This window comes from Lonchura striata, chromosome 18 (assembly GCF_046129695.1).
Source record: "Lonchura striata isolate bLonStr1 chromosome 18, bLonStr1.mat, whole genome shotgun sequence".
Lineage (NCBI taxonomy): Eukaryota > Metazoa > Chordata > Aves > Passeriformes > Estrildidae > Lonchura > Lonchura striata.
Window position 1 is genome coordinate 13,466,717 of NC_134620.1, and position 19,983 is coordinate 13,486,699.

At 50.3% G+C, this 19,983-nt stretch overlaps 1 protein-coding gene across 13 annotated transcripts in view; it reads right to left on the reverse strand.

The window, feature by feature from the left end:
- NCOR2 (nuclear receptor corepressor 2) overlaps positions 1–19,983 on the reverse strand; it is a 228,066-nt gene that overhangs the window by 123,947 nt on the left and 84,136 nt on the right. For all 13 annotated transcript variants that reach the window (XM_021532792.3, XM_077787267.1, XM_021532799.2 and 10 more), the window contains exon 4: positions 11,666–11,846. In XM_021532792.3, the coding sequence (XP_021388467.1) occupies positions 11,666–11,846 (181 nt within the window). The remainder of the gene's footprint in view (positions 1–11,665; positions 11,847–19,983) is intronic.

The window sequence follows — 19,983 nt, forward strand, 5'->3', positions numbered from 1 at the left end:
GAGGGGAAATGAAAAGACAAAAGCCCTTCTCAGCCTGGTGTTATCAAGCAGAGGAAATGAGACTTCTAAAGCTCCCATTCAGAGAGGAGTGGGGGAGAGAAATCCCACTCCAGACGCACTTGAACGAACAGCTTTTGAAATGGAAATGTTGCTCTTCAGAAACATTTAAATTTCCTCCTATTGCCAGGGAGGAGGCAGGAGGCCGAGGAGGAGCAGGGACTCCTCAGGCACACACGTCCCAGCGGGATGCTCACAGGGCAGCCCTGTGAAGCAGCCGCTTGCCCCGGAGTTAATCAGGATGGCAAACAACATCAATATTGGGAAGTCGGCTTGAAGGGGAATCAAATTTAGAGGGGAGGGAATGATTGAAGATATCTCTATTTAACCACTACTGCTGCAAGTGAGATACGCTTAAAAAGCCAGCTCACACTCCCTTTTCTCACAAACATCACCCAAAATTATTTTCCCCAAATCCCAGAGATAGAGCTGCCTACTGAGGGGGAGACGACTGACGGAAAAGGAAATGCAAACAAGATCTAAAATGGTGTGAGCAGCAGCTGAGGTGTGTCGTGGGACAACCCAGACCTCCTCCTGCATGCAAGAGCCATTGCACCAAGCCAAGGTTCCCAACAACTCTCCCAAGACTCACAGCACAGGATGAGGAGTCCCAGGATGACGTCCTGGAGGATGTTCAGTCCCAACAGCTCCTCTCCAACTGTGTCAGCTCCCCAAACTGAAGTAACTGCTGCTAACGGATGCCAGCGAGCTGTGCCTGCCAGCTGCACGTCACCACCTCCTCGCTCCCATGTCTCCAGGGTCACCCATGCACAGCTTGGCTCCGCCTGTGCTCTCAGGTCTATGAAGCAGGACACCAAATACCTCTCAGCTGTAAAAGCCATGAGGGACACAGTGAGGACAACACCTCTGCCTGCCTGTCCACTGCCTGAGGACTCCACCAGCAGTTCACAAAGCACATCCCAACGCCCTACAAGCAGCTCTGGTAGCGGCTCGGGACACAGGACACAGCCCCAGCACGGCCAGGCTCGGTGCTGCCAGGAGCACGGGTGTTGCACGGACCCGTCAGCTGCACCATCCATCAGAGCTGGCTGCACTCAGTGCTTTATTGTCCTAATGATTGTGCAGACACGTGGAAGGGGCTGCCTCGACATTTGCTGCTTGTCTGAGGAGCCATTTCCTCCACTGCTGTGCCTGGTTGTCCATCAGGAGGTGGTATCCTGAGCAGGGGACGGTGCTGGCCATTCCCACCAGCCCCAGGCGGTGCAGGAGGGCAGGACAGGGGGAGGAAACAGCATCCCCCAGCCCCAGGAAACACAGCAGGATCTGCTGCTCCAGATCTCAGCTGGCAGCCAAGCCCTGCACCTCAACAAGCTCAGGAAAACACACAACATAAACCTTCAGTGAGAGTTTTGGGTTTACGTGGAGATTTTTTATGCCATAATAACCCTGCCCCCACTCAGCAGCAGAGATGGGCTCAGGGTGTTGGGAGCATCAGGGTGTCTCAAAGGTGTCACAACTTCAGCACCGCTCAGCTGTGCCATCAGAGCAAGACTGACCATGGAAAAACCAAATACCAGCAAGAGCAGGGGACAGAGCAGTTCCCAAAACCCAGAGCAGAAACACCACTTCTACCTGTGAATGGCTGTGGGAGCTGCTCCAACCACAAACCTCTCCCAGCCTGTTCCTGCAGAAAACCATGAAGCACCTCTGCTTCCCCAGACCAGGGAATTACAGAAAAACCTGAACATCTCAGCTCCCATAGCAAGAATAAGCCCACAGTGAATTTGTTATTATCTGTTAGCAAAGCAGCAGCTTCCCACCAAGGCTGGAATTTCCATCTTGGTTTGGCAGGCACAGGACTGTGAAATGATTACTGTGTTTACTTTTCCTTTGCTAACTATAAAATCCCATTCCACTGCCCTGCCAAGAATGACTGAAGCTAATAAAATTCAGGCATTTGGAAGAAAGCAATAATAAACCTCCCTTTTGGGGCCTTTATGATGAAATTTCCCCACTCCAATCAGCGATTATGCTGCATTCATGAACACTAGTGATGTCTCCAAGTGCACCCAGATTGACTCAAATCAATATTTAGCTTTTCTCAAGACTGGGAGTCTTTCTCCTTGTGGCAGCTTAAGGCAGAATCACTGAACAAGGAAGAAACCTTTGAAAAAAAAGAGCTTAAAGAATAGGAGGCAGCATATATAAATATATAGATATGTATGTATATCTAGAAATAGATAGAAAATGTAAGCTTTTCATTTACCTAAAAACCTATAGAAAGTATACACACACAAATTCACAAATCCCTCTCCAAATATATTGAAAGCCTTTCATATAATGCACTGTATATATTTATATACACATACCTGCCTATTCTTTAGGAGTTTTTAGTGTTTGAAAGCCTTCAGCGTTCCTGTGTTTACATCTGCCACTCTGTCTGCTGCCGAGGCAGAAACACATTAGCTGCTGGGGGCAATCTGTTCTACATCATACCTGAGATGGCTGGCATGAGATAAAATAACACAGACCTGAAAAACAGCTTGAAATAAAAGCCTGTGCTCGGTTTGGTCACGTAACCACGCGGGGCAGCTTGATCTGCACGAGGCAATGGTTCCTTTTTAAGCAGTCATGGGAACAACAGCGTCCAAAGTGGAGGTCAGCAGGCAGAAAGGATCACTGCTGCTCCTCGGGGAACAGCACAGCAGGAGAGAAATCAGTCCCTGTTAGGGCAGTGACCAGAGCAGGTTGCTCAAAGTCAAGCCTAGGAAGCATTATTGTGCAGGCAGAGGAGGGGATACAGCGCCGTGGCAGCAGAGAAATCCACTGTGGGCATGTGCTGGAGCAGGATGCCACGGGCTCTGCAGCCTGGGAGAATCCCTCAGGATGCAGCAGAGCACTGGGAAACGCCACAACCACTGCCCATCTCCTCCCCTCCTGCTTGGCACTGCAGAGGACAGTGTGCTTCTTCCTCTCAGGAAAGGGCAGCAGGTGCAGGATTAAGGCCAGATGAAGGCAGGCAGAACCTGGGCAGAACACTGGCACCTGCAGAAAATGCTCTGTCAGAGCACTGAGATGACCAAAGAATAACTAGACAGAGGTCAGGACTGAAAGGAGGTGGTTCAGGTAATTTCATTCCACACTGCTTCCTCCCCACTAGCTCCTACTTTTGCTCCACCAAACCTGGGGTAGGACAGAGCACATGAGCCAGCTCTGCTGCTGGGTAAAAGCCCATTTCCAAGGACAGAGGGAACAGGCTCCACTGTGCTCTCGCTCCTTATCCTCCTGGAAAAAGGTGCCAAGAATTAGAATTACATTTTTCGAGAGCAGCAGAACAAGCCAAGGGCCTGTCAGCTTGTCCTAAAACAACCCCTCTCTGCTTGCTGAGCACGCAGCCAGCATTCCTGACACACACCAGCGTCCATTGCCCCCGGCCCCCCCATGCAGCACAGGGCTGCAGAGCCAAAAACCCTCCATGTGCTCTGCCTAAAGCACAGCCAAGGAGATTTTCTGTTTAAAAAGCAGGTTTAGGTCCAAAAAGAAAGGAGGTTCTCAGCAAGTGATTTTAACTAGGCCCTTTGGCACTTGACAGTTCCTCTCTTGTTATGGATGCTAAGGGTGTTGTTAGGAGATGAAGCTCCACGAAGCACGAGCGTGAAGTCACAGAGCTTTAGCAAGGGCTGTTGCCATGTTCAATATGTTATTACAGCTCCACCACCACAGGCACAAAGAGCAGCACCTCATCTCTGCCAAATCCATCTCTGAAATCACTCCCCCACTCCATCCCCTCCAGCAGCAGCAGGCAAACACCGCTGATTGCTGCTGCATCTCCTCCACAGCTTCCACCCCATGCTGGGAAGGAAGGTATAAGCATGAAATACTCTCCTCCTCAAAACACAGCACCCAGAATCAATCTGATGGGTGTCACAACTCACTGCCTTTTGTTGTGCGAGTCAGGACTGCTGATGGGCTGCACTTCCCAGCCATGGAGAAGTCCAGTGCCAAAAACGTGCTCAGTGCTGTACGTCCATGGAGAAATCACCCAAGTTGCTCCCAGGAAGACCTTTGGGTAGGAGGGGCATGCAGGGATGCTGAACAAGGAGGGAGGAGCAGTTCATCTCTGAGATGTATGTGCTTGCAAATTGGTAACAACCTCCTGCTGCTTGTTCACCAGCACTAACTGGAGAGATCCCACACAACCCATCCCAGAGTGTGCCTGGATCTGGTGGGAGCTGGAGGAATGCTCTTTGCCCAGCAGCACCCACACCCCCTCCCAGAACACGAGGGAAGAGAAGAAAACAGATCAGGAAGAGACTGCAAAGGGCGAGGGAAAACAGCTGGGATGTCCTTCTTGTTACCAGGGCCAAACTCTTGACTTTCATTCCAGGAGAGGGGTTCTTTTTAACACAAATGAACACAACCAGTTGAGCACAGGCAAAAACTGTGGCTGGCACAGCCATCCTCACCCTACACCATCCTCATGCTCTGGAGACCAGCATCAGTTCCTGCCATACCAACACTATTTCCTAAGTCCCACCTGAGCACTGACAAAATAGCAAATTCGTTCTCCTCTCTCCTGCATTTCCAGGAGAAAACAGGGCACATTAGAATTCTTGCTATCAGATAAAATATAGCATATTTTACATACAGCACGTACAAACACTTCCTAGGTGGAGAAGAAAAGTCTCCCTGAATGCACACAGCACACCCAGCTCAGCACACTGCCTACTGCAAGCACAGAGCCAGAAATATTTCTTCCAATTACAGGGGTGAGGCACACAAAGCCAGAGGACTTTCTCTCCCTCCAGCAGATCAGGTGAGATGTCGCACTGCACGAGCCTTGTAATATTGACTGAGTGGGACAGAAAAGTCCAATTATGCAAATGATGAAGCAGGTTCCCGAGAAGCAGTCAGCCTTATCACACCATCCTTCCCCACCGCTGCGGCTTGAAAGGCAATTTAAAAGGTTGTTTGGGATGTCGATCACCACAAACGAGCTGAAGAAGTGTGAAACAACCTCTGCTTGAGGCACCATCAGTTCTCCTGTTGGTTTTTCCAGCTGCACTGAGCCTTTGCCCTCCTGTCTGTGGCTCGAGGACCACTGCAGGCAGCTCAGGGAAGGGTCAAAGGTTTTTACATCCTGCCTCTGGAATATTTCTGCAGCCCATGAGGGCTTTTCCTGCCATACTCGAGTCTCTCAGACCATAATTCGGTTCTCTGGGCACAGGAGCTTCAGCTGAGAAATGGAATAAAACCAGTTGTCTTGCAGTCATGGTGCTCCTTTCCTTCGTCCCTCAGCCCAGGTCCAGATGAAGAAACCAAACATCTCACAAGGAATATGCAACGCCCAAAAGCATCTGTTTTTCAAATGAAACCAGCACAAATCCATGCACAGGATGGAATTCCAGATACAACACTACTCAGGCTGTTCCCCTGGCTTGCTGTCCACACTGGTGCATGGCACAGGCTGCTGACACCCCTGCAGCCATCCTGGCACAGTGGGCAATGGAATGGACTGCCAAGGCATGCCAGGAGAGCCACTCTGCTTGCACACAACCGCATGCTCCCAAAGGTGTGTGTTCATGTGCAGTTGAGCAGGGCTTGACACACTGACACTCATCCCATCCTCCCATGATTTGGAAATTATCTTCGGAGCAGGGAGGAAAGCGGGGGGGGAAATCCAGCCAGAAGTGTTTGTGCTGTGGCAACGTGAACAACGCAAATATTTCAGCTTTTAAATATGCTTGGAATGACAGAGAATGCCAACACGTCCCTCATCTTCCCAGAAATAGCTTTGAATCATTGCTCCCCTAACGTAAATTCCCCACCCCACACCAAATAGGTTTTTTTTTTTTTGCAACCAGATTTTTATCAGGCACAAGGTGACAGCGTGAGCAAGCACATGGCAGATGGGTGGGTGTCAAACACGTCACAGGAGGATCCTCCTGACGCCACAACCCCAGCTCCACTCCTGCTGCTGGACTCAACAACCCCACACCACTCACTCCTGCTGGGTGCCCACTTCACTGGCCCAGCTTCAGAGGGAGAGCCCAGCTGCAAGGAGAGTTAACAAGAACTGCTGTGCTCTGCAGGGGAAGGAGGACAAAAGCAGGAAAGACGTAGGTGTGTTTGTACCCGCTAAAATTGTTTCATTTCACTGCTCGGATCTGAGGTTAGAGCTACTTCTACAGAAGTCCACTCCTCCAAGAAGCAGTGGGGAGGCCACACAGCATGTGGACAACCCCAAAGGCCTCAGGACAAGAAGTTCTTCTCATGGCAGAGTGTTTGAGGAATTTCATTTCCCACAGAGCTGGTCAATCCAGGCACTGGCACAGGTCTCTGCATCTCACCTGGGTTCTGGATAACTGGGATGGGGCAAGAGGGTGCTGGCAGCATTGGTGTGTCCCCTGTGCATCGGTGCTGCCACAGCTCCACAGAATCCCTCTGCCTGGGTGTCCTGCAGGGCCTGCTGGCAGCCAGCCCCTCCCCACCAGATGTGGGCACAGCTGGCCAAGGGAGCATCTCCCCCTCTCCCAGCAGAGATGCACGGCTGGGCGAACCAGACCCGCGCTGTCTCTCTATCCCTGCCTGCAGACATTCCACAAAAACCCAAGAAACAAGCCCGGAGCTCTTTTGCTGAAGTGAAAAACAACCTCCCGTGGGGAAGGGAGAGCCCGGAGCGATCCCCGCTGCAAACTCGGAGGCCATGGGAGGACACCCATCCAGGGACGGCCGACGCTCGCAGCTTGTTCCATCCTCCAGCCCCTCTGCGCTATTGTTCCACAGCCATAAATCACGGGCAGGCGCTGGAATTCCGGGCTGTTTCCTCCAGGAGGGAGCCTGGGGTGCCAGAACCGAGCTGCTGCCGGGCTGTGCCTGCTGATTCCCCCGGCGTGCTGAGCCCCGTGCTCCCACGCATCCCGCCGAGCACCGCTGCTGTCCTCCCCCTCCGCTCCCTTCCCCCAGCCCTGCATTACTCCACTAGAGATTATGCCTTTGCCAGTTACCTCCAAGCCAACTGGGGCCTCTGCCAAGGTCAACACAAGTTCCAGCCAGTTTCATTAATAACTGCGAGACCAGCCCACTGGAAACTCTGAGAGGTTAATCCCAGCAACAGATCAATGTTCCCATAACAAAGCCACGGAGCAGAAACACAACTGGGGATTTAGCAGCCAGCCCAGCTATCTGTGCTGGGAGCTGTGGCACTGCTCCTGCAGCCCGTACCGGGGCAAACCCTGCTGCCAGAGACACCTGAGCCTCCTGCTGCTCTGCCCTGGCGCATGTGGCGGGGATGGAGCAGCGCTGCCAAGGCAGCGGCCGGCGCTGCGAGGGAGAAGCCGAGCTCCCGAAAGGCCTTTCTGCTGTCCCTGGTGCCCTGCCAGCCCGTGGCCAGGGCAGGAGTTAGCAGGCTGGCCAAGAGCCTTCTCCATCCCACAGCCTGTCTTCCAGGAGTTCGTTGTAAATTGGGCTCTGGAACGGGCAAGCCAGTGTGAAATTTGGCATGTACGCTGCTGGCTTCAGTGCATCATTAAAAAGGCATTTCAAATGTGTTAATTCCTCCTTTTTCAATTAATTGCTTTTAAAGCTGCATTGATATGCATGAAAGCAAAATAGCCTCTGTCCTAATTTCTGTTTTGCCATACCTATTTCCTGACCTTAGTGCTGTCTTTTCCAAGACTACCCCCCCCCCCGCACACATACTTTTCTTATTCCATTTTTTAGTCTGTAACAAAACAAAAATGCTCACGCAGAAAGGGAAGAAATTAAAACCTTTGCACAATGTAAAACAGAGTCCAATTCTTAACAACACATGGCTTCTTAATTGCCTTTTTCCATCCACAGTTGTTAATTATTTTACAAAAGAGGGAAATGGCATTGTCCCTGTACAGATGGGGAAATCTGAGACAGGGAAAGGGGAAGAGACTTACCCAGTGACCAGCAGCCTGCCAGGGCAGATGGCAGCAAGGTTCAGGTTTCCTAAGCCTCCACCCAGCCCCGTTCCCGTGGGATTACATGGCTCCCTGTCAGTGAATTCCTGTTGGAGCAATAGGCCACTCATAAGTGCAGCCAGCTGGGGGACTTGGAAGGGGACTAAATGCAGATCACAACTGACTCACATCCTATAGGAAGGAGCAGCAAACCACATATGTGGTGGCAGAGCAGCCTTAAAAATGGGAAGAAGAACAGCGAAAGCCTAACAGGAATAAGAAGAGATGGCAGGGGAGAGGCAGGATGAAGCTCCAGCTCTGGAGAGGGGAGAGCAGGCACTGATTGACCAGATGAGCCATGCTCACCATGCCAGTGAGGCACCAGCCGTGCACGTGTGTGCAGGGACAGGGATTGTGCACATCACCACTGGCCTTCTCTGGGGCTGTCTGCTCCACTCCTGGTTGCTGTTACATGAGGGAGGTCCATGACTTTACTGGAAAGAAAGCAGAAGCCATCGAGGGTCCTGGGAACCAGCTCCTGCCTCTCTGCCAAGAACACACCTGGCAAGGCCACATCATAGCAGCTTTTCCAGTGCATCCCACACCCAGGCTTGCAGTGACTGTAAAAACAGCCCTGCTTTAGTTGGCCAGATAAAGGGAGAACCTTCCTGAGGAAAAGCATCAGCCCCAGCTGGCACAGAGGGCATAGGGAGGTTTCATTTCTCCCAGAGCCCTCCAGGCCATCCAGCAGCAGGAGCCCAGGACTACAGCACTGAAACAACATAATACACAGCAGAGAAATAGATGTTGAAGTGGGGTAAAACAGGCAAGAAAACAACCTTCTGCCTCTGGCTTGAAAAGAAACACCAGTGTTTGAGGATATGAGCAATGTGAGGTTCATAAGCAAAGGTAATATCTTTTACTTGTCCAAGTGAGATTTAGCTGAAAGCTGCTGCTTTTGAAAGGCACACTGCCCAAAAGCGTGTCTGTTTTCTGCAGGGAAAATGCACTGATCCAAGAGCTTCTCCTTACAGCCCTGCCTGGAGCGAGGCTGCAGTGGTACTGAACAGGGCTTAAGGGGCCCAGCTCTCCTCCGGTTTGGGAGAGGTAGATGAGGAATAAACGACATGAGAAATCCATTTCTCTTAAGGGGAGGAAAAAACTCTGAGCCTGTTACCAGCAGTTGCCCCATCAATTGTTCCATCTATGTTCAGAGCATGGATTACGGGTCTAAACAAAGGCCTTGGAAACGTGCAGGAATGGTGCTGACTTCTCTCCCCTGGGCTGAAGGTTGGTAAATCCAGTTATCAATGGTTATCAGTGAGGTGCTAAACTTATATCCCATCACAGACCTGATTCTGCATCTCAGCTCAAGGGCTGCTCTGAAACCAGGACGTATCCACTGCCTGAGAGCAGCATCCATTCCATCTACATCCCCTGGGACAGCCAGGCTGGCGCCCAGAGCGTGTAACCAAACCCCTACCCTTTTTACTGAGGGCTTTGTGGAGCTCTTACTGTGCAAAAATGAGCTCAGTCTGCAAAATCACCATGAAGACCAGTCCTAACACTATTACCCCAGTGAGTAAATCGAGCTCCTCCCCAGGCAGTGACTGCAACAGCGAGGAATGGGGTAACGGGTAAGGGAAGAGCTCCTGGGATACTGTGGCTAAACAACCAGCAGCGTGTTTAGCAATGCTGGGCTCATGTGGTGCATCTCACCCAGCTGCCAGAGCTGCCCCAGATAAAGTATTGAGTGACTTCATCAGACACTGAGTCAGCAGCACAGACAGAACAGCAAATATCTCTCTCCAGCTCTGGTCACTGGGACACATCTCCTGCCACCGTGTGTGTGCCACTGCCCCGGGACACACGTCTCCCTCAGCACAGAGACTCCCAGGAAGGTCTTTAGCATCTGTCCGAGGTGGTGAGCTCAGAGCCCAGTGCTGAATTCAGCTGTGGCTGGCTTAGCGTGGGTGCAGGGAGAAGTTCCAGCTGTGTCCACAGGCCAGATGTGCCAGTGCCCAGAGCTGTGCCCAAAGGGCAGCCTCAGCTCTTTGCATTTCCCCTGGACCCACAGCCAGAGCAGCTCCTCCAGCACGCTGAGGCTCAGAGCAATGCACACATTGGCTCCAGGAGCCTTTCCACCACCTTCATGTCCACCACCAGCAGTTTATAGACTAGGCTGAGGACAACTGCTCAGGACTAACAGCAAAAGACTGCCATTAACCCAATTTCCCAAGCTGCAAAGGCTGATGTACCCTGTGTCCCAGACCTGCCTTCTGCTCCCAGCCACTTGAACAGCACTGAGATGATCCAGTCTTGCAGTGAGCTCCATCAAACCCACTCTGGAGGCAGCTCCTGCTAGTTTAGAGCAACTAATCCCTGCTCCACTCAGGCTCTCACCAGTCAAGGACACCACATTTTCTACTTCCTTCCAGACTCTAAAATTACAAATGGCTCCACTAAAAGCATAATCTTGTCTTGCTGAATTGCATCTCAGCTCTCTCTCTCTTTCATTAAAAAATATTTTAAGCCCCATAAAATGCATGTACTTCCTGGAAATGTGTCACAGACCAAGAAGCAAATGCAGCCCCTAAACTAATGAACTAATTCCTCAAGAGCAGCTCTGCCTATTAGAAACAAATAGTTGAGACAATCCATGGTTTTCTGGTGAGAGGCAGAACAAAACTGCTGGTGGGAATAATGTGAAGACAGAAAAGTCATCCTGTTTTCCTCATATCTTTGGAGAGGTCTCTTTTTTGTCTGGTGGACAACAGTGCATCAGCCACCCAAACAACATCCCCTGAGGATGTTTCAGAGCCTCCAGGCCTCCCCTGGCATCTAAACTACTCCAGAGTTAAAGATACGAGGTCAGAGGGACCACCAGTATTGTATGGATAAGAAATGTCTGAATATCCCAGCACTCCCAAGGAAGAGCTTTCTTGTCTGTGTTATTTCAATCAGCTCCCACAGGGATACAGCAAACCATCCCCATCTTCCTGGCTGTGAATGTGACTTCCCTTTCACTCCACTTCCAGACTGCAGCTGCACCAACCCTCAGCACTAGCATCAGAGCCCCCAGCACATTTACCCAGCAAGACTTTCCTGCCAACCAGGAGCACGCCCAAACTGGAGGTAAAATCAAATACAATTTACCTCAAGAGAAGATGAAAGTAAATCCAAACAGGCACACAAGCAAGGGATTTCTCTTTGCAACATTTATTCCATGCACAGAGGGGACAATTGTAAGTAAACGATTTGCTTTGTTAAATGAGACTGGGACAAGAGAGGCTTTCCTGGGGAAGATTATATTAAAGAACCACCAGAAACCGATTCCAGCCCTTCAAACACCAATATTAAATAAAGAGATGTGATAAATGAGAAGCATCAAGTAAAAATCAAATCAGGGCAGCGTATCCAGAAAAGCCAGACGTGACCATCCTTAATTAAGCCTACAGGAGCTTCCAAATGGTTCTGACAGCCCAGAGAAAAAAGCCCATCACTGTAACAGTTATGGGGAAAGCTGATATGCTTCTGTTCCCCCAAAGTGCTCACCCCACCTCGGGGAAAACCATCCAGTACCTCCAAGCACTGCTTGGTGCATTGGGAACCACGACCTACACTGAACTCAGCAGCAGCTCAGAGCCTCAAAGGCAGCTCCAACAAGCCCAAAATGTAAACCCCAGAGCCAGCTGGTGGCACAGCCCCCAGCCCCTTACCTTTGAGAGGTCCTCCGTGCCCCCCTGCTGGCTCTGGCTCAGGAGAGGCGAGTGCCTCATCAGGGGCTCCTGCAGCAGCTCCAGGCGGGGCCTCTTGCTCTCAATGAACTCCAGCTCCGACGGCTTGGTCAGGTCAGAGAGGTAGGAATGGCCCTCGGCTCTCAGGTGCAGCTCCTGAGATCTGGGGGCAAAAGGAAAGGAGTCTTTAGAAAAGAAACTACCCCTGTTCTTCTCCATTCCATGACTGCAAACCACTCAGGGAGGAGAGGGCTCAGTTTTCCAGAAGGATCACAGAATCACAGAATAATGATCATCAAGTCCAATCTGTGCCCTAACACCACAACTAGATACAGCACCAAGTGCCAAGTCCAGTCTTTTTTTAAACATATCCAGAGATGGTGATTCCACCACCTCCCTAGAAAGACAATTCCAGTATTTTATTATTCTTTCAGTGAAAATTTTTTTCCTAATATCCAACCTAAACCTTCCCTGACGTAGCTGAGGCTGTGTCCTCTTGTTCTGCCAGTTGCTGCCCAGTGGAAGAGATCAACCCCATCTGCAACCTCCCTTCAGGAGCTGCAGAGAGCAATGAGGTCACCTCTGAGCCTCCTCTTCTCCAGGCTGAACAACCCCAACTCCCTCAAACGTTCCTCGTAGGGTTTGTGTTCCAAGATCCACATGGGGAGGCCGGGTGGCCCTGCACTCAAACATCTCAGGTCCCTGCAGACCCAAAGGCACAGCCCCAGAGCTCAGCTGCTGGGCATGGGGCATGTCCTGGAGCAGGACCACCAGCACCCTCCAAGCCCAAGGGGCCACCCTGCTGTCCCCCTCCTCACCTGGAGAGCTTTGCTGTCATCTCCTGTGCCACCAGCGCAGTGGGTGGCTGTCCCTGCACCAGGACAAAGTGAGTAAGGCTGCAGGTCTGAGCCTTCCCTGTCATGACACATGGGTTGGGCTGGTCAGAAAGAGGTAAAGCTTGGCAAATCCTCAAATCTACCCCATAAATCCTCCCCTGCCTCCAAAGCCAGGCACAGCCCCCTCTGCCACGTTTGGCTTATTCAGTCAAAGGTACCTGCCTCGGTGTTTATATTTGGTGTCTTCTGTAGGAATACCAAAGATTATATGCTGGGGAAAAAATGCCTACTCCTCCATGGCTAGACAGAAGGGATTTATTTTTCCAGGATGGGGGAGGAAAGAAACCAGCCACATGTAGTTGCATGTCTCTGACACAGAGCTGGCAGGCTGTAAAGGCACATTATCCAGTGATAGCAACTGCACCAACGAGTCACATCGAGCTCAAACACCTTCTACCTGCTAAATATGATGCAGCTGGTAATACCTGGAGAGTGGGCTTCGCTTTGCTTTTTTGAAAACAAACTTTTTTTGTACTTCTGTTTTCCTCAGCAGGATTCTCTTGTGGGAATTGTAAAGAGATCCTACAAAAAATACACTCAAACCTTTTACTATGCCCTAGGATCAGCTTTGCTGCAGCAGCTCCAAGGGATTTTTTAACACTTCAGGCAGACGTGTCCCTTAAAAAAAATAAAATGAAGCACAGGAGATTCAAAGCTTGTGAAAAAACATGGGAGTTTTTTTTCTTTTCCCTTTAAACAAGATTGTTGCAATTCTCCTGAGCTGGTGGTAAAGTGTCTTCCCCAGTTACCAAACACTAACAAACTTAACAGCCTTTGGAGCTGCTTGAAGAGGAGGGAGAAAAGAGCAAGCATAGAACAGGGGGTCTTCTGCATCGTTTGCCCCCCCACCCACAAACTGCAACTGCTGACATCAAAAATCTCAGAGAAGATGGCACAAATGGAAGGATCCAGAGTGCCCTGAAGCTGTAATGGCTCTGGCTCACATCCAAAAAGAGGATTTTGCAGAAATCCACACTCTCAGGGCCGCCACCCTGAGCACTGCCCTCCCCTGCAGCAGCACGGACACCTTAACCCAGCCCCAGGAAATCAAGACAAAAGTGGGAGTGTTGTTTTTTAATTCGGCATCAACAGCAGGCACAAAGCACATGAATGCCAAGTTCTGCTGCCGTGGGTTTGGCTTTGCTGCTGACACACAGAAACAGAATCTGGCTCATCCTCTTCCTCCTCCACAGCAAAAAGGGGGCAGGAGAATGGGGAGGCTCCAACATCCCAGACAGAATGTGCAGCTCACACAGCAAACCTTCCAGAGCTGAACAGCCCTGAAACCTGGCATGGAAGCACAGCCTGCTTCACCTGCAGACACTTCTGTGCTGAAGGATCCTCAACTTTTCTCAGCAAGCCCAGAAATCTCTCCTGGCACCTCTCAGGTTTCCTGCTGTCTGGTCCCAGCCCTTCATGCAATCCCTGCCTGCCCACAGCTGCATGCCAGCATTTCAGGCTCTGCTGTGAAACCCAGAACAATAAGCAACTGTTGAGCTGGGCAGGTGCTAAAATATTCCAACACCCAAGGCCCTGCTCTACTGAGGCAATTAAAAATCAGTATTTATTTTCCCTGTTCCCCCCTTTTTAAGGCCATATTACCAAGAAGCTGCTAATTGACAAAGGATGGCTCCAAGACCTCTGCAGTTGTCAGGAACTCGACACAACTGTTCCACTCAGAAAAAAAACAAAACAGGATTCTGAAGATAAGAGCACCACTGAGCTTTACAAAGGCAGTTACTCACAGCGAGGCAGGGGCCACGCCAGGGAAAGCAGCTGCAATGTTATAAGGTGCTATTTTATTTCCATTTCCACATCCACTGGAACAGCTATTAACTTTATCCACTGGAATTTCCAGCCGCTCCCGAGATTACTTTGCCCAACACAACCCGCTCAGCCTGTCCTGGCTGCAAACACAAATGCTTTTGCTTGAAGCCTTCACACCTTTCACTCTTCACATCCCCACCTGCAGCAAGCTCTTTACAACAGACTTTTATACAGCGACAACACAGCTGTCAGTAAAAAAATTACTCTGCCTGAAAAACCCTCCCCTTACACCGAGTTTGGGGTTTGCTGCATTTTCCAAATAGTTCCCACTCATCTGGTTTATTCCAGAGATTCCTACTTTGCTGAAGGGAAAGAGTGTTTTTAATTGCATGTGAGTTGTGCATAATTAAATGAAGCAAAGCCAATGCCAGCATTAATTATGAAGCGGGACAGGTTAGTCTTCAGCTGAGTCCTTCACCACAAACACTGAATACTTCAGAGAAGCAGAGCAGCCCGAGACGTGCTGACACACAAGGCTGGGTGCCCAGGGTTTGCCCAAATTCCAACCCACACATCTCTGCTCAGGGTAGGTCCAGAGGAGCAAGGTAACCCAGGATGAGACCTTTGGTTTAATTCTAACCTGACAAACGAATTGCAGCCTCCCAGCTGCACAACTGTGTTACTCACTCACCGGGGCAGACTCCTCAGCAGGCTCACAGAGGGTGGAAGGAAGGCAGGAGCAGATAAAATCCCACAGCAGCTTGGGGTACAACATGGGCTGAAAACACCAGTAGCTGGGTATCAAGGAATCAAAGAATCCTGAAGGCTGGAAAAGACCTCTAAAATCTTTGAGTCCAGTCATTAAGCTGCGAGCTGGGGTGAGATGATCAGATGAGATATCCTGAGCTGCCCTTGGTTGGGACTTGTAAAAGCAGTTGTGATGAGATCTTAGCATGAGGGATGTTACTTGTGTTTTCCTGAACCAAATCACTGGGAAATGGGCAAGCACAACCTTTTCAGGAGGCCAAAGACTCTCCCTCCCCAGTAACCCACTGTCTGGCTCCTCAGAGCAGCACAGCCCTCCCCTGGCTCTTCAGACCTTCCCATTCCTCCCTCAGCAGAGCAGCACAAGGTGGCTGCAGGAGGAATGATGGCCATTCTACAACATCCAGCAAACACAGTTTGACTTCCTGAAGCCTCCTGCACCAAGGGCTCCAAACCAGCTCTCACTAACTTCCAGCAAGAGCACACTTCAGGAGTTGCTCCCATCTGCAAATACTGTTCCCTACACCGTGGGGCCAAACAACATAACCAGGCTGGAAAACTGATTCTCAGTGTCTCCTGGAAGCAGAACCAAGACAAACCATTGCCTTGCTGAGGCTGCTTATTTCCTCCAGCTGAGATGGTTTGGTGGGAAACTGTCTACACAAAAAAATAAAAAAGTCCTAAAAAGAGTATCCAACCCCCACAGGTACAGACAGACAATAAAATGCTTTTGAGAAACAGTAATATAGAAAACCACTGGTGCTGAAGTGAATTATTTATAGCCAATGCTAAGATTTGTCAGAGGTTTCAATAATCCCTTTACAGCTAATGAGAGCCAGAGTGTGAGACTGGGCAAACTGGGGATGGTTAAAGAGAGAAATCGGAGGCTTTGTAGGAGCAAACTGCCACCAGGCACCTACAGAAACACATCCAGGGCCAGCTGATCTATTCCCTTTGTCATATGGGATGGGAAGAGCTGCATGTCTGGGTGGGAAGATGGAGCTGCTCCCACACCCAGCAGCAGGACGGAGTCTTCCCAAGCCAAAGGTGTGGGACAGCCTGGAGCAGGATGCTCAGCTCATCATGTGGCCCAGCTGAAGGACTCCCAGCTCCTCAGGAGCTCTGACCAAGCACCCATGTGCATCCTCAGGATGCTGGGGCTGTGCATTCCCACACAAGGGCAGGGAGCAGTGGCTTGGCTGCCCTGCACAACCCCTCAGCCACCTTCTTCCAAGCCAACTGCAATTTAGATAAGAGCAGCTGCTTTGCTTAAAACTTGCATGTTGAAGATCCCCATACACAGAGCCTGAATTATTCATGGACAGGACCAGCAGAAGCTTTAACACAATGGCACTGCCTCGCTCAAGAGGAAGAGAAGGAATATTTGTCTCTCTCTCCACAAGGTCAACCACATGCTTTCTCCAGGCATCCAAAATTGCAGCCTGCCAGTAAAGCCCTCTTAGCAGTCCTGGGTGGCTGGAACATCCTGAACCAATGGCTTCAGGGACATCCCATGCCCTTGGTCATCCTCCATGTCCATCCATGGACATGCCAGGCAGCCCACACCAGAGCTTGCAAGGTAAGGCTTGTCCCCAAGTGCCTCCACACCAGCATCTGCCCTCTCCAGATGTTGTTTTCCTGCATTCAATTATGGGGAAGAAAAAACTGCAGCTCCTGGTACATAATTTCCAGTGTGAGAGACACAGATATATGGCTGTGGGGATTTCAGCCGCACCGCCGCTCACTCCTGAGGAAAGGATCACCTTTAAAAATGGAAACTTAATTAAAAACCATAAATAAAACCAAATTGGTCGTGCTGTTACCTTGGGAGCAGCTGGTGCCATTTGGCCCAGCACAGATGAAGCCTGAGAGCTGTGTGTGATTTCCAGCAGCACACACGCTGCCCCAGCTCCCCACCCCTCCCTGGGCTCCTGGGCCAGCAGGATTAATCCCAACAAGAGGCACAGTGATGCAGCCTGCTCTCCATGTGCCCCTCTGCACTTGGCTACCTCAGATGGCTGCAGAAACTCAGCAGCTGTTTAATGTATCCCAAATGTCCCCCACAGATCGACACTGGGCAAGCTCTTCAGCCTCCTTGTGCCTGCTAAGCAGAACAGCTCCGAAAAAGGAGCATGGGTCTCCTCAACTGGGAAAATAATCTTCTGTGAAAGTAGTGACTCATCCTGGATAAAGGTGGAATATACTGTGTTAACACACATACCATTTATTCAATTTATTTACAGACACATTTTCTGCCAGAGAAGCAGAGAGAAGTATCCACCCCAGCATTCCTGCATTAATATGGAACCTTGCTCTAAAATCTTAACACATATGAAAAGCTAGAAAAATCCAGTTCCTTAATTTTTCAGATCCCTCACCCTCTGTCACCTGCCATTTAACACTCAACCCAGCTTTTCTCACTTCTTCTGAGGACCAAAATATATATAGAAGAGGGAAAAAAGCCCTAATCCTTGTCACCTTGCCAGGACATTCCACTGCAAGTATTCATGGTACGACTTGTACCAACAGCAGATCCTGAAATACTTCTCTTCACTCCTGCAGACCAGTTGGCACAGCCAACTGAACAAGCTAAGGGGAAGTCTGTGGATCCTTCCAAGAAAAAGCCTGCTACCAAAAAAACCATCACGGAAAGCAGCACATCCCTGCAAAGACAGGCAGAGCCAATTTTCCCTGCAGCAAGAGATTCAGAGTGGTTCAGGTTTTCCTTCCCTCTTCCAGCCAGAATTGCTGCACAGGGAGTTCAATTCTTTGCCCAGCCACCAAGGGGTGATGACAACTTTTAATTGTGATGTAGAGAAGGGCAGTCTACAACTTCCCAACAAGCTTCTTGCTCAGGAAGCCCCAAAATGTGGGGCCATCTCAGCATTCCATTCCTTCCAGCAAGTTACCACTCTTTTTGCCAACAACACTTGATTAATCCTCAACACATTGTGCCCATTGTGCTTCAACTCTTGTTTCCTTTCCACTGAATCACAAGTAACCTGATGCCCACAGCAAAACTGCAGCCAGGAGAGACTGAAAACATGCACAGCTCTAGGAAGACCATCCAAGCAAGCCCAAATGATTTCTGTGGGATTTTGAGCATCCACAGGGTCAAGCCCCCAGTGCCACGTGTAAAGACAACCTGCAGAGACTTTAGGGAAGGTAAAACCAAAATAGGGGATAACACCCCAAAATGAGCACATGGAGTAAAGCGAATCCCTGCAGTTTCCAGGACAGGAGGGCAAACAGCAGCCACTCACGGGCAGGTGGGCTCGGAGGAGCTGGCAGCGAGTGGCACGAGGGCTGCACCCCCCTGCAGCTGCAGGCAGTGCCCTGCATGAGTGCCAGGCACGGTGATGCAGGGCAGGGATGTCCACCTGGGAATGCACACGGGGCTCAGTCTCCAGCGCTGTCAGCCTGCCACATCCCACTTGCACCAGACTTGCAAGCTGATCTCCTCAAGGAGCAGATCCTGGAAGCGCTTCAGCCTCCACAACCAAGAGCAGACAGGCTGCTTCCCCTGAACTCCCGCAGCGACGGGGATTGGAAGGGCTCCCCTCCGCTCACACTCGCTTCAAGGGGAGCAGCATCATGTGCCCAGCACCCCCGAGTGCCAGCTGGGCTGTCAGGCAGGGAACACAGCAAGGCTCTTCCCCTCAGACACAGCACACCCCTGTGCTTCCCCCTACTCACCCCTGCGCCGTGTTGTGGATGTTGTTTGCCTCGGTCTCCCTCCTCCCAGCCCCTCACGCTGAGAGCCAGCTGCCTCTGCTCCAAACCATCAATCCCAGCCCAGGAACACAGCCAAGGCACTGAGCCTGCCAAGGGGACTCAGCTGCAGCCATAGCTGCCATCACCATCCTCCTCATCCAGGCTCTGCTCTGCACCAGGAAGAGCCACAGCGATTTTTTGGGGAGGGCACCAAGGACCAACCCAACCTGCTGCAGAGTCTTGGCCCTGGGACCCTCAGCTGAGCGACCACCACTCAAAGGCTCCTCTTTCAACACAGCAGGAGCTGTGTTACAGCAGCTCCTCAGACCACTAAGATGAACCAGCAAAGCCCCCAGAGGATGGATTTTTAAGTGTAGAGCTTAAAGATGCAGAGAAACAGCAGTTGGCTCTGAAAAAAACAGACTAACACTTCCACAACCCCAATGGTACCCAATCAAAATCACCTCACTAATTACATTGGATTGAAAATTTCTTCCTAATTTCTTCTAAGACCCCTCCCCCACACTCTTTCTGCATCCCCAGATGCCCTCAAAATTTTTCAATGACTCTGTATCCCAGCATTCTGGCACAAGATGTCAACTGAACTGAAGCAGTATTTTTAGCTGTAATTACTACATAGTATAATTTTTGAAGAAGTACTATTTTTTGGATGTTAAGGGGAAAAGGGATGAAATATAAGTTATTAAAAGAGTTTCTTTTTATAGCATGCCAAAGCATCACCATTGAGGTTGAAAATGAGGTATCATGGTAAGCATGTGGATGCGTAACATCCCCTGACAACTTTGATTAACATTTACCCACATTCATGTGATTGTCAACATAAAAATAAAGTTTGGGGACTTTGAAACACTTGTAAGCCAAAGGCAGATGCCTGGGTGACCACACCAGACCAGACATGTGGTGCAGCAGACACCAAGGTTTGCAGTTGGGCTTTTTTTTAGTGATACAGAAAAACCAAGGGCCATTTTTTTTTAAACAGCATATTACTGGAGAGCAGAACTGCTTCTCCATTTTGGAAACCATCAGTAGTGTGAAAAACAAAAACAGACAGGAGCACGTTGCTGGGTCCTCTTTACCCATCTCCCCCAAATTTAGCTAAATCTGACCCAATTCCAACTTAACCGTGTTACTCTGTGC